Source organism: Postia placenta (assembly GCF_002117355.1).
Source record: "Postia placenta MAD-698-R-SB12 unplaced genomic scaffold POSPLAscaffold_5, whole genome shotgun sequence".
NCBI lineage: Eukaryota > Fungi > Basidiomycota > Agaricomycetes > Polyporales > Adustoporiaceae > Rhodonia > Rhodonia placenta.
The window spans coordinates 298811-312726 of record NW_020169836.1 but is presented as its reverse complement, the minus strand read 5'-3'; the positions used below and the strand labels follow the sequence as shown (position 1 = coordinate 312726).

Below are 13916 nucleotides of genomic sequence, written 5' to 3'. Positions count from 1 at the left end.
TTGGTGAGTGCGTCAGATTGCATGTAATAATCGATGATTAACAGTGGTACGGTTCGAGGGAATTAGCCCGCGAGGAAGCCCATGAAAGGGATGTCCACCAACGTGGCAGTCGCTGAGTTGAAGGTGTCCTTAGAACCTGATCGTGATGGTGCTGGAGTAAGCTTCGACTTAGTATCTCGGATACATACTGATGAGTCTCGAATAGTAACCTTGTGGTAGAGGCGCGTTCAGCACGGCCTGAGGCGGCGACAACAATCGGATCTTTAAGAAAAATGCGGTTTCCGCCGGGTTGGCTTCCACATGTGGCAGATGATCGTCACGACAATCCAGATGACGTTCTTCAGGGGCCCCGTCACACTTGTTCTGCTTCAGTGTGAGATCTGGTATGATTTGCGTGCTTGCGCAGCGGAACAGAGGACTTAAGCCAAAGCAGCGAACGTACAAGGAAAGACATACTCGCAATCGTTGTTCGGTATCTCAGAGATACAGAATCGCCCGCTGCACTTACAGCTGGGGTTGAAGAGAATCAGGTGTGTGCCGGACACATGTAACGACAGTGTAACACACCAGAGTACCGAGTCGTCCGCAGAATTTGAGTTATCCTCGTGGCATCGAGGGCATATTTTCTTCCCCCGGTCAGCGATGGGCACCCTCTGTTCGAAAATGATGCCCATCGCCAGCTCTGAGCCAATCTTCACAGCCGTCGCCCACTTATGGGGGGTGATAGTTTCCTCTCTGCCATTCGGCAACGTGCGGGTCACCTCATATGCTCCGCGCGCGACATATCTGCTGCCCATGAGCTCATGGCCATTGCAGCCGGAGCCGAACATGACCTTGACCGTCGCATCAAATTGCTACTTCGGCCAGCTGTAAATGTGTTTCAGAATCATATCACGCTATGTAACGTACCTGCCATTCCATGCAGAGCATCATTGGGAGGATCATCCGCCTCCCGAGGACGTCGGTGAACATGATTCCATTCTGACTGCTGAAGCCCACTGCGGGGGTAATGTTCTGAAGGAATACCCATACTTCGTTTAATTTGGCTTGCACAGCCGTTCGTTCTTCTCTGGCCTCATCCCTGCCCTCCCTCGTCTCATCCTGACCTTGCTGCACAGTGACTCTGTAAAAGATGGGGCTCAATCAGCTTCTGAATCAAAGGAAGCCGGCGAGGTGCTCTCACAACACAAGTGATATCAGATGCGTGGCAACGGTGAGGCGGTAACGGTCCAACGTCTTCCTGAACTCAATTGCTTCGTCCTTCCTGCGCAGACGCCAGTCAAGCTTCCGCGCCGCCCGCAGCGCCCAGCCGCGTGGCACGGATCTTGGTCCTAGCGCACGCCCGAACGGCGCGATGCGCTCCTGGAAATCGTCTATGATGTCCTGACATGACGCGATATCCTTCGATATGGTGTTTGCGAAATCCTTGGGCACATCGGCGTGCTGGATAACAGATTGAACCTGCGACAGATCTCTGGACAAGCGCCGAATCTCGGAGGAGACATCCTGAAAGTCTGCTGACGATCCCCGGCTGTCATTGAGGGCTTGGTAAATTCCAAGGGCCAATTGGACTACGGTTACGATGTCTCCAACAGCGTTGCAGGTGATAGGAAATGGCATGTTCGTGGGAGGTGGACAGTGCGTAAAGGGGGAAAGAGAAGGATGTACGGTCGCGCAGTGGTACTAAATACCTCGTCGGGTGGTATCGGCTGTGTGCATCAGACGGCGCGCAGCTGTTGACTCAAGGCGCTGCGCTGCCAATAAGAGGCTCCTTTTTCGGTTGTGAGGGCGGCCACACTGACGACAGGACATATAGTGCCCTGCGCATGGCATGATTAGAACAGTCACCCGTGGACGCGGACGCAGGTAGACCGGTTCGAACTGTCGAGCTTCCTTCGATATGAGATGGCAGTCATAATGCAAACTGCGCTTTCCCCTTCGTACCGTGAAGTCCCTCGTCAGAGCCTAGACGTAGAGACGCCTACGGGTCTCTGTTTGAGCGGGTATCGTGTTGAGATCATTTCACATTGTGGCAGTGTCAGTGAGACATGGCCACTAACTGTTGGACTTAAACTTGCCAAGAATACTCTTCTACCAAATGTCTGTGCAAGAACGTCATCATCTCATGTAGTACCTTTCAGAAGATGCTCACCTAGTGTACTGCAAACAGTGCCACTGGTCAAAACAACCCCGAAAGCCGACTATCGTAGGCGGTCCCGACTACTGTATGAGGCCATACGCGAGTATTGCGCAGCAATATAGACAGGTATTGAATAATATTAGCCAGCAATGGATTCGCACCTCACGCTGAGCTCATACTCGATCATGGCCAGCCATGCATTAGACAGGCCAACACTGACCACCGCTAATAGCGCATAGGTTGTGTACCCACAATCCTCTGAGTGCGACATGATACAAAATTGTTCGTTCTGGACTTCCTATCAATGTGAGACATATGAACATAGCGAGTTCACGACACCTTCAATCATTCATCTCCAACCAATTCCCTTCATCATCCACTTTCACCTCGAATCGCCATTTCTGCCTGTCCATCCCCTGGTCCTGCAGAAGTCCGTTCCACCACTTGATGTGTACCTCCACGTCGACGTCCAAGTGGTATCCAGCAACCCGAGGATCCGGGCCTAGGTATTCGTGCCTACGTTGCATTCGTGTTCTTCGCTCGCATCCGAACAATTAGCGTCTCCTAAGTTCGGTTCAGGCCCCAGGGACCTCTTGCGGCGTGCCCTAAAGGCTTGAACCGAACGTTCCTACCTCCAGTATTGACCGGGCTGAACCTTGGACTGAGCATATCAGGACTTGTATTGTGGCGAATAGATTCGAATGTGCGGTTGTCGAGATATTTGGGTTCTATATTCGAAGTACTTAAATTAATAAGTCGATGCTAACTTGTCGCTCAAAAGTCGCTGGAAAGAGGTGAGAATCAAGCGACCAAAATAGGCGATCAGGATCTCATCTCCCCTCCCCGGCGCCCGCTCATCTCCCCAGATCTCCCCTCCTTGCTCATCTCCCTTGCTTGCTTATCTCTTCTCCTCGCTCATCTCCCCTCCTAGAACAGCGACAAATCAGCGACTGCTTGTCGCAAGGGCTCGCAGATTCTGGCATGTCACGCTTGCATAATTCGCCAGCCTGATTGCTTGCCAGCGGTCCTTCGCGACCCGAAACCGTATTGAGTCACAGTCACATCACGCTTAGTCATAAGCGACCGTTTCTGCGACCTTCAGCCACATCTGAGCGCTTCAAAGCAGCAAAAAGTCGCTTTTTTTTCAGCGACATCTAAGCAGGGACCTTGAATCGACCTACTAACGTGGCGCGATTTTTTTGCCGAATGGGCAGGATGACTGCTAACAGTAATATGTCACGCGGATTTATGGCAATGAACGTCGTTACAATGATGGATGATCCCATCTTAAAACTATATGGTATGGGATTAAGATTTGTTTGTCTGTGCTATATCATTCTCTGGCTTTGCGTCAAGATGCGGTCATTTATTTCTGTTTCCATTATAAATAGCACTGATATGTCCCCATGTATATTTTGATTAAGTTCTGTCTGATGGTCGCGATACACTGGTATAAAAACCTGTATACATGCGCGCTGCTGCGTCCCTCCTGCGCGAACTTCCAGATCAGCTCAAGATGCTGGCGTCCGCCTTGCTCTTTACAGGCCTGATTGCAATCTTGTTATGCAGTCTTGCGGAGGCTGAGAACACAACTTGCGCAGGGAATGCATTGAATTGGTACAGCGATGCCGTCGGAGAGACGCCATGTCGGTAAATATATTCTTCCAGGATACCTCATCGCTAATACAAAGTCACGGGAATAGGCATCACATACCAAAGGCTGCGACTGATATGCAATAGCGAATGTACGTTTATTCTTGGCACCTCTGAGTGCTATTCACCGACAATACGATATTTCCAGATCAAGTTCCGACATTCAGCAACACAGCACCCGGAGATAAGTGCAATGATGAGCTAAGTAAGCATCTGGAACTCTTCTGCTTCCGTTGGTTTACTTACGTGTTCCTGCAGCTGACTGCTGCTGTAATTCTATCGCGTTCGCGCTGAGCATGCTATGTATGAAGTATGGAAACATTTAACTCGGTGGATGTTGTATCGAGCTGAAAATTTATATATAGCTGTCAGCAATATACCAACGGGGGTAATGTCAACGGAATCGACGCGGGTATGTGACTATGCGCGTTTATCCGAGTTCTGTTAGTAAATGGCCATATGTATGAACCAGGCAGTGGTGCATACTACAAGTATCGTGACGACTGCGGTTCTAGCACAAATCAATCGTAAGCAGAATTCAGATCTATGACCTGTGTTTGTACAAAGCTCATCATGTTTGTAGTCTTCCTGTGGCAATACAGACGGCAGTCTGTAATGAAGGGATCAAACTTGACAACTTCCTCTACAATTTGTTTTGGAACACCGGCGCCTGGTAAGTCGATTTTGCAGCTTATTTTTTTCATTCTAAGATTTATGTTGGTGCAGGTTCTAGTGAGTGAGTTTGCTTCACGTTTTGGAAATTGCACTAAGGATTTCGCAGTACATACACAAGGGAGTCTGCACAAGAGGATCAGGCATCTGAGAAGAACAACACATTCACCCATTGTCCAAGCTCTAGCGCGTCTACTACAGCATCATCGTCAACTTCTACCGCATCTATTCCAACATTATCGTCCACTTTGTCATCGCCTACACCCGTTCAGTCAACAACCGGGAGCCCCGACGGGTCTTCAAGCAGCGCTTCATCCACTGTTACGAGCAGCAGAGCCAGCACATCAACGGTAGTCGGCGGTGTGGTTGGTGGTATCCTGGGTTTTACAGCAATCATTCTCTGCGCGTTGTATCTTTATCGCAGAAAACTGATCGCGGCTTTGAAGATCGCCGTCCAAGGGCGGTCGTCCGCGCCACAAACAGGTGAGAATGGGGCTCGCTTGTCCCTAACTCCGACAATATCGCCATTCATCGTGCCCGCTGAAACTTCTTGTGCGTGCCCATATGTAGAGCGGTCAACTATACGCGCGCTGACCGCATTTCCCGTTATACGATTACCTTCTTACAAGCGGACTCGAATGACAATCCGCTCGATGTCGACACCGCAGAGCTTGTGCCATACGTTACTGTCACACAAAGTGCACTACAGATCGGCGACGGACCCACCTTGACACATCTACCTTCGACGAGGTCTCGTGTTACTTGCCCACCGTCCAGAGGAGCGCCTCCGACGTACTACAGCTCTGAACCATCTGGGAGAGCGCCTCCGACGTATCACAGCCACGAAAGCTAATGCATCATCCCGTCCCGAACACTTCCTATATATGTTCCTGATAATCAAACACGTGTAGTTCGGACACCGAATCTGATATGAATGTGTATGTGTCACAATTGCATATCTCAAGACTACACCTTTGATCTTATTTTATATTTTTAAATTCAGTTTGGTATCCGCTCGAGGAAGACTACGCCTTACAAGCGACCGAGAGAGTGGAATTGTTCAATAACCAAATCTCTTGTCACTCGGGGCCTGTCCTGCTGCAACCGCGAGACTCTGAGCTAGCGCCTGTGTCATGGCTCCGCTATCGGAAGTGACGTAGATCTGTGGATATCCTAAAATCAATCAGAGGAAGTATACCGAATAAGCGCGTTGACATGATTGGGGACTATACGCACCGTGTCGAATCCTTCCTGTGCTCGCCTGAACGATTGTGAAGCCGACGTACAGTATATCGCAATATGAAGCAAAATGTATGAGCGTACTGGCTGGGCTTCGAGCCCAGTAGCTCGATACCTAAGTCCAAGGCATCTGAACACTTGCAGGAATGCACATAGCATCAGCAAGAAAAAGACCACCGAACTTTTTTTTCCTTCTGCGCGCGCTTTGCGTAAGATATCCTGGATCATGACCTCAACATCGGGGTGAGGATCAGGTAACGGCGGGGGGTACCCATAAGCAAGGGAGAGATCATAGGACCCTATGAAGACACCGTCTGCAAATGTTATGCATAGTCAACATATATCGACTCCCCTCGTTGCTCTTGTGGCACGGACAACGAAACTGTGCTCCACTACCTCCTCCGATGCCCAAACTGGAAACGCGCTCGCGCTCCGCTCCGACGCGCCTTCCCTCCTTCGAACTTACAACTACGCACACTGCTCAACGACCCCGACGCTCTCCCGCTCCTCTTCGAATACATCAAGGCGACCGGCTGCTTCGCGGCCGGCGGAAACGATCGCACCCCCCCCCCAGATGATGTTACACTGAGGCACGAACACCACTCGACGGTTATGATTCCACACAGCTCCCCCTTTCCCCCTTTCTTACTCTCTTCCTTCTTTCATGCTCTCCTTGAATTTTCTCTCGTAATTTTTACCCTTCCCTTTCCATACGACGCGGCCCGACTGACCCACCACCCTCCGCCCCTGCACGCGCTCACTCTCCCCCATGCTACCGGACAGCCAACGACCTCGTTTACTTCTACTCGCATAGCACGCGCATGTATTATCCGGCATCGGGCAACGCCCTCAAGCGGATACAAAACTGGATTTAAAAATAAATAAAAAACATATATCGATATTCATTGAGTCCTCCACATACCTAGGCCCTCGACCGATAATATCTCATCAAGATTCACAAGGCCATCACGAATTTCGATTTGTCGGTGGCTGATATGCCCCAAACCGACTGAGTGAAAGTACTGCCGAACCCACGAATCCGCTTCTGTGGGAAGCGAGCTGCTGCGACTACAGACGCTGCCTGCGCTGCAGTACAGACCTGTAGCCAACGCTGAGAACCAGCGTCCATCATGACACAAAGAGCTCGTGCAGCACTAACCAGAGGTACTAGAACGCCTCGTGCACCCGCATCCAGAACATACTTGATCTGCCAGCTTGCACTCCCATCCGCACAAGGACCTGTGGCGGGGATGCGGACAAGCACACTAGGTGCCGAGCTGCCCAGACCAGCGATGGCTTGTATCGATTCAGCAGCTCCGGGCTGGATCGATGTCATGCCATGCTCGCAGTCGATGATCACCCAGGATAGGTGGGGCGAGGCTTGTGCCACCACTCGAGCATTGAGAAAGCCGGGAAGGGTTAATCACACGCCGAAAGCTGGCTTTGCTGAACGGAAAGCCTCCAGAAGACGGTGCGACGCCATGGGGAAGATCGACAATGTGCCAAGGCCGCAAAGAGTGGCATTTATCGCGTACGATGATAAGATGTGCGTTCGCCTTCGGTGCGATGTCAGCAGGTCTGTAGTTTCGGTCCAAGAGGTCCGTCAGGGACAGTAGCAGGAAGAAGGTCTATCGGTCACGCGAATGGACATATCGTCACATCGTCGGTGAACTGTCGCGCTCTGAGACGAAACATACCCCTAATGTCAGGTTAGGTGTAGTCCTCGCGGTGATAGGCTGAGTCTAATGTTTGCTAAGGGGAAGAATCACTGTGATCAAATATGGATAATACGCGGTATAATCGAAAGCACATCCAACCTCACCAAGCGGGAGGCCCTTCACGCTTGGCGCATATTCGATCATGAGAGCAATAGCCATGCATTGGAAGGCGAATAATAAGTCCCAATAGCATCCATTTTTTGCATATACACAGTGCTTGTGAGTACAACGTGACAGAAGAATATCTATTCTAGATTTTCTATCAGTGTCAGACCTACCCACATAGCGAAGTCACGACACCTTCAGTCATCAATCTCCACCCATTTCCCTTCATCATCCACTTTCACCTCGAATCGCCATTTCTGCCTGTCCATCCACTGGTCTTGCAGAAACCCGTCCCACCACTTGATGTGCACCTCTCCGTCGACGTCCAAGTGATATCCAGCAACCCGAGGATCCGGGCCTAGATATTCGTGCCTACGTTGCATTCGTGTTCTTCGCTCGCATCCGAACAAGGGGCGCCCAAGTATATCCTCGACCAAAACTGATCATCACGTACCTTCTTGATACAACCCCGTCAGGCGTCACGAAATTGATCCATTCCGTTTGACGCGCTTCGTCGAGTTCCTCGAAGTAATGTCGATGCACGAACTGGTTCAGGTCTTGTCCTTCACGCATTACCCGCACGTCTTCACCATCTCGTCCCAGATACGTCCGTGGAAGATGGACACGTGTGCGCGACGACAGTACCCGTTTGTCGAGTGGCCAGCGGTGAATCTGCCATGCGGATGCACGACGAGTGGCGGTAATGGACTTCAAAGCATCGTTGCGAGCCTTCTCATTGGCAGGCTTTGATTTTTGGGCCGGAGGCAGTATTGGTTCTTGTGGTTCCTGTTTTGCTATGGCCATTCCAGCTGGGAAGTGCGAGTGCTGCCGCGGCTCAGGAAGAAAATAAATTGGCTCTCCGGCAACTGCCGTCAGGCGCCTACATTGATCCAATGTGGCAGCTCAGATGCCGTGTTTGGCTGCGGAAAGTGTGGCTAGTGTCCGCGAGTGAGTACAGTGCTGGCCTTTGCATGATACAGGTAGGTATGAATCCATAATGCGGAGACTTTGTAAACGTCTTACTGCGCGTCGACCATACACTGACTCATGGCGCGCGATCATCTGCTCGGTGCGTAACCAACGACCAATACAAAGACAAATGGAAGGGAGTGTACAGAGTACGTATCCGGAAGAATGAGCAACTATGGGCGATGTACAAACTCGTCGCATTGGGGATTGATGTTGCCAACTTGCTATCGTCATCAAGGCCCGTCAGAGACTCTGCTAGTGGTGCGGGGGGGAGCACAAAGACCTGTCAGCCAACGCGAGGATGTTCACACTCCATGGGATAACAACGGTCTGTACGCCGTGACGAGGGATGTCAAGTTCTTTGGCCGCAGTAGGGGTCCACGAATGTCACGGCCTCCCCAGTATTCTTAGGCTCCCCCTGAGATATAAGTGCTAACTCGCTGTGGTTGATGTAGATAGAAATTCCAGAAAGTGAGCACATATACGGACATAGTACTAGCAGGAAGCAACCGGCGGAACAAGATATCGCAGCAGTGGGTTTGCGTCGAGATGGTGAAAATCGCGCAGACGGCAGTGACTCGACGCGTGGGAAGAAGTGAAGTAAAGCCAATCACACAGCCGCTGGCGCTGAGCTTCCAGGCAGACTAGCCATCCTTCTTTCTCTGGACGAAGATCGCAGTATGCTGGAACATCCACTCAGACATATCAGAGCGAGGAGGGGCCGAGTTGTAATTGCTGGTCGTGCACCATCAGATGATCGATCAATGCTCGATCATTACAGGAGCCGAATAAGAAAGGTGGACGCTTTGAACAGCAACCAAGCGTGAGCCTCACTAGGAACTGAGGTGTGCGCTGCTGATACACGTAATGTCCCTCAACTCAATTATGCTACTGAAACACGATTCGACATCAGAACAAGGAGGTTCGTCTTGGTGACAAATCGACCATGCTGTCACCGATGACTGTCGTTGACAATGAATGCAATTTCTTTATCACCACTAACGCGAGGCCGTTGCAGATAGGTTATCATGTCATTCAGGAGCACAAAGTCTCCATGACCTTCATTGTCATTCTGAGCAGCGCCCTGAAGCCACTCCTCAGTACACAATGCAAACAATGCACGACCACCAGGTGCAATAAGTGGCGATGCAAGATGTGCAGAATATAAACATAAGATTTCCATCTGGATGGACCACAAATTCTTTCGCAGTGCTCACAACCCACCTCTCTTTTTTCAGACGAGAAGCACAGGGCGAATCGCATACTACATGTATGTTCCTCCACTCTTCCGACCTTCCGTTCTTCCACCAACTTGAGATTTGTTTGACTTTGCGCTATAGACAATTTCTACATATTCGGGAACTGCAATTCTCTTCAGGAAACTGCCTCCTATGCGATGTCTTCGCATAGATAATCGGCCACAGAGCCTCCGCCACCGCTGGTACCGTCCCTGTCCACCAAGCCACTCTCCCCAATCTGCATCTACGTGCCTAAGCAAGTCTTGAACCCACTCTCTACGACTTCTGGGACGTCCCTGTGCACTCCTAGTCGTGGCTCATCCCCCGGGGCTGTAGTTCATTCACCCAGTTGGCCATTGACCGGCAAACTTTGCCCTAGTGAAGCAGGTGGGACTACACCCAGATCCAGAAGTGCCACAGTATCCGGTGCTCATGAGGCTGGATCAAGTATTTGCTGCGGAGAGACAGAGAGACAGACCACATAGTCATTAACACTGTGTGCGTCCCCACCAAGTCCGAGGTCTTTCCTCGATTACCAGGTGTTGGCATGAGTCTAATGAGGAAACCTTCCTGCGGATCTTTACTTTGGAATAGCGGTGAGCTCTCCGTCATCCACGAGAGAGACAAGACTGGCCACCCTACAGACAAGTTTGGGCTAGGTGGTTCCAAAATCGTCGAGGATATGGGCACGAGCGCCAGCTATCGCGTCAAGTGGGACGACAGCGACTGCAACGTCTCCGCAATCAAAGGATATGGAGACGATGTGGTGTTTGTCAAACACGTGCACAAATGCAAGAACGATGTCATCCAAGTCGACTTGGCTTTGCTACTGAAGCTGCTCAAGCGCTATGTCGACCTCGACAAAGCTCTTGCCACCTGCGAGCCGCGCAGTGTCCAAGACGCTAACACCAAATTTTTTGAGTAGCTGAGACTGGCCGTGAGGAAGCTCTATGCGGCGGTGGGAGATATCCACTCCACGGAGGGATATGACTCATCGCTGGAGTACTCGGATTTGTCGCCGATCCCCTAGAGCCGTTTCACGTCAACATGGAGTCCGTCGATGACCTGGTAGACCTGCGAGACATGGACTATCAACTGATGATGCTGGCAATGTCGCATTTCCGTTCACCGATGGACACCGTGGACATGGAACAGGAGCACCGCAGGCCAGGACTCTCATCGCAGGACATCTTTGGGCTACTACGGCGGGTCAAACCACGCATCAAAAATACTGTCGACTTAGTCAGCAAGCGGAGAAATAGATCGCAAGCCTCCTGTGCGAAGGACAAGCTCACGCATCTGCAGGAACCGCCTAAGGGGACAATGATCTAGCGGTGACAATGACGACAGATATACCGTAGGGACATGAGGAGAAAACGGCAAGGATGAGAAGAGGCATACGACGCTCTACTCGCGAGCAGGTCTGCCGACCTTCACCAAGGCACGTGCAACGTCTCTTGGGATGCTCCCTGACCTCTCTTCAAGTCCTGCCAACGTTTTGGGTATATGCGGAGGAAGACAAAGATGCATGTCCCAACACATTCTAGACTGGCCACACTTAGATACGTTTACACGCCACTGCGATCACGAGGATGCATATACTGAAGCTACAGAGACAACTGTGCATATGTATTGACCCAGGGCGTTCAGAGCGGCTGTCAGTGACATTTCTCCACGAATCAGCCTCGCGGGATGAGGACGAGTTTCCACATAAGGCCATGAAGAACTTTGTTATCATGATCCCTGAGAGCTGTCCTCGACTCAACGAGAGTAGCGGTCATGATTCACAATTTTCCCGGCTTCGTCATATGGCATTGAATGGATCTTTCCGCTCGTGTTCCGCCTAGCAAGGCTGAGAACACTATGCTGACCGGAGGCCTGCTGTCCCATCTCAGCTTTTCCTCGGCACTTGGCATGCTGAGGACAAGTGCTGCAGATGTTGGAACAATGGTGCGAACAGCGACGGGGCGCGTTTGTCCACGGGCGTAGCGATGCCCGTAAGGGACAATCGCGTGCGGTACGTACATCGCGCGGGGTCGTTATATACTACGATAGGGGCTACTCGCGCGCCCGAGCTTGCGAGCTCGTTCCTGAACGCGTGCTTCAACAGCAGAGACGTGGAGAAAAATGGCTCATTACTTCCTCGCGGTTCGTTAGCTCAAGACCCACGCCAAAGACGCGAGAGTGTACCTCCAACTCGTACAGCACAACAAAGGGAACACGTAAATACCCTCCGCTCTGCAGTAAATTCAACAGTGCTTCCCTGTTTCAAACCATCTTCTGCTAGCGCGTCGGATGCTATGATGCTCTAGCCTAATGGAAACAAGAGGACACGCTCGCGCTTGAGTACATCCTCCATATGTCGTACCTGTACACACCATCCTCATCAAAAAGCTCCTGTGTCCATTGCATGCACACCTTGATGGCGGTATGCTGTGCACAGTGGTTAGAGCCCTACGATTTCAATCAATTCTGACAGCGGTAACGTATTCGGCACTGCCTCATCCTCGGGATGAAGTAAACGTAGGAATTAGCAGGAATCAAAGCAGTGATGAGCGACCTCGCCCTGAAATGGGTTTCTACGAGCAATAGTACGCTCAGCTACGCTGATCTTCATAGATAGTCCGGGCAACATAACGAGCGAGCGGAGAGAGCTCACCAGTAATGCCCCGAGACAAATTAACTCGAAGGGTCTTGTATATTGTACAGGGAGAAGGTTCGCATACAACAATCATGTATGGAAACCAGCATCCTTTACCTGGTTGTTAGCGAGAACCACAATGCGTACGGGCTACTCACCTTCAACGATATATCTGGTCCCACATCGAGACGACAGTCCTTTGAGCCACGTCAGGGGTGAGTGCTCATCCGCAAAGTCTGTCGCTGACGTCTAGGGCGCGAATAATTGTTACTCCTGACCGCCTCAGAGTGTAAGCAGGTTACAATGGAATTCAGCCACAGATCTGCATTGCTGCCTAAGTCCAGGGCATCGAGTCGTGGATTGCCCAGAGAGAGCTGTCACATAGCACGCTGCACGAAGTCTTCAGCGCGAGTGGCACACAATGGTGTGAAGAGGTAACCCTGGGAAGGTGACAATTGCACCCTTGTCAATACAACATACACTAACGCAACTCTTCCTAAGGACCGTCGTGCCTTTCCGCTTTCGAAGAGACGCTGAATGCAAGACGGTTCAGGAAACCCGTTTCCTCGCGTGGTCATATGGGCCTGCGATGCCTTCTCGCACCTGATACCAGACCGTGGGACCTACAGCGGCTCGCATGGCCTCGAGAATTAAGCAAGTCAGCTTTGTTTCTACTTGACAACACGTTGCATCAGTGCAAGAACCGGGGAGTGTCACCGTCCTCTGATCGCCCCCACCAAGAACAAAGGCATGTCGCTACAGTTGCCACTCGATCGCATTTCATCTCGCATGCTTTCGACTGGCCCTGCTTCTCCGGTCTGTCATTCGTTATCAAGAACCGTATCTTCTGGAAGATCCGGAGGCTCACCTTGGCAAGGACAATACCTCATGTTCGATGTATCTATAGCTGGACCAGATGCATTGCAGAAGTCATATATAAGCTGCTTTTCCCTTACTCTTCAGACCATTCTCGCATGAGCGCCAACTCATTCCAGCTGCACAGACCAACCGACTTCTTGATACAACGGTCTATACTCCTATATCGATGCCTGACTCGTAGATGACGAGCGAGGGCTTATGGACAGTGCGTCGTCCTGAAGATTGAGCGAGGAAGTCGAGAATGACCACTACCCCAAGTGAAGAGAAGCAGAGACTTGAATGAATAACCAGGTCGAACTTAGGGTTCGACCGACTAATGGTACAACTACTTATACAAGTACCGACTGCGCACGGACCATCGTGTCTATGTGGTCGTGTTAGTGAAGAAAGAAACGTAGTGGTACGATACCAGGAACGAAGTGCGCACGGACCCCATTATGTAAGCTACATAATGTTCAACCTGCGGGTGAGCGCTAAGACAGGCGCCAGTATGGGCGCTAGTAGTACAAGGAATAGAACGGAAAGACAAATGTTTCATTACCCCCCTACCAGAGTCGAAGTCCCATTCGACTACTTACTGCTCACCATCTCCATACAACTCCCAATCTACGCCGTCGTCCTCCTCTTCGTCGAACCACTCCTTGCGCGCGTTCCTCCCTACG

General features: G+C 51.1%; 7 protein-coding genes across 7 annotated transcripts in view; 2 read left to right on the top strand and 5 right to left on the bottom strand.

Moving 5' to 3' along the window:
* Nucleotides 1-62: 62 nt before the first annotated feature.
* Nucleotides 63-1620, bottom strand: POSPLADRAFT_1045614 (hypothetical protein; the record flags this gene model as incomplete). The annotated part of the gene is made up of 5 exons (XM_024478808.1): nt 63-136; nt 189-380; nt 566-854; nt 910-1123; nt 1184-1620. The coding sequence occupies 5 exons, from the start codon at nt 1618-1620 to the stop codon at nt 63-65; spliced, it is 1206 nt and encodes a 401-aa protein (XP_024340011.1).
* An 861-nt stretch (nt 1621-2481) lies between these two features.
* POSPLADRAFT_1140536 (hypothetical protein) lies at nt 2482-2667 on the bottom strand (the record flags this gene model as incomplete). The annotated part of the gene is made up of 1 exon (XM_024485186.1): nt 2482-2667. One exon carries the CDS (start codon nt 2665-2667, stop codon nt 2482-2484), a length of 186 nt encoding a protein of 61 aa, XP_024340010.1.
* Nucleotides 2668-3656: 989 nt separating this feature from the next.
* Nucleotides 3657-5318, top strand: POSPLADRAFT_1045613 (hypothetical protein; the record flags this gene model as incomplete). The annotated part of the gene is made up of 7 exons (XM_024478807.1): nt 3657-3790; nt 3881-3885; nt 3942-3998; nt 4270-4320; nt 4403-4466; nt 4667-4948; nt 5036-5318. 7 exons carry the CDS (start codon nt 3657-3659, stop codon nt 5316-5318), a joined length of 876 nt encoding a protein of 291 aa, XP_024340009.1.
* A 207-nt stretch (nt 5319-5525) lies between these two features.
* Nucleotides 5526-7040, bottom strand: POSPLADRAFT_1140274 (hypothetical protein; the record flags this gene model as incomplete). Its single annotated transcript, XM_024485148.1, has 7 exons — nt 5526-5638; nt 5702-5726; nt 5789-6018; nt 6181-6289; nt 6436-6569; nt 6740-6803; nt 6864-7040. The coding sequence occupies 7 exons, from the start codon at nt 7038-7040 to the stop codon at nt 5526-5528; spliced, it is 852 nt and encodes a 283-aa protein (XP_024340008.1).
* A 684-nt stretch (nt 7041-7724) lies between these two features.
* On the bottom strand, nt 7725-8331 carry POSPLADRAFT_1032909 (hypothetical protein; the record flags this gene model as incomplete). The annotated part of the gene is made up of 2 exons (XM_024476894.1): nt 7725-7899; nt 7982-8331. The coding sequence occupies 2 exons, from the start codon at nt 8329-8331 to the stop codon at nt 7725-7727; spliced, it is 525 nt and encodes a 174-aa protein (XP_024340007.1).
* A 1950-nt stretch (nt 8332-10281) lies between these two features.
* Nucleotides 10282-11066, top strand: POSPLADRAFT_1045611 (hypothetical protein; the record flags this gene model as incomplete). The annotated part of the gene is made up of 2 exons (XM_024478806.1): nt 10282-10624; nt 10765-11066. The coding sequence occupies 2 exons, from the start codon at nt 10282-10284 to the stop codon at nt 11064-11066; spliced, it is 645 nt and encodes a 214-aa protein (XP_024340006.1).
* A 2338-nt stretch (nt 11067-13404) lies between these two features.
* Nucleotides 13405-13916, bottom strand: part of POSPLADRAFT_1139023 (hypothetical protein) — a gene marked incomplete at both ends in the record, with an annotated part of 2042 nt that continues 1530 nt past the window's right edge. The window contains 2 exons of the mRNA XM_024484982.1: nt 13405-13598; nt 13682-13698. Of these exons, the coding sequence (XP_024340005.1) occupies nt 13405-13598; nt 13682-13698 (211 nt within the window). The remainder of the gene's footprint in view (nt 13599-13681; nt 13699-13916) is intronic.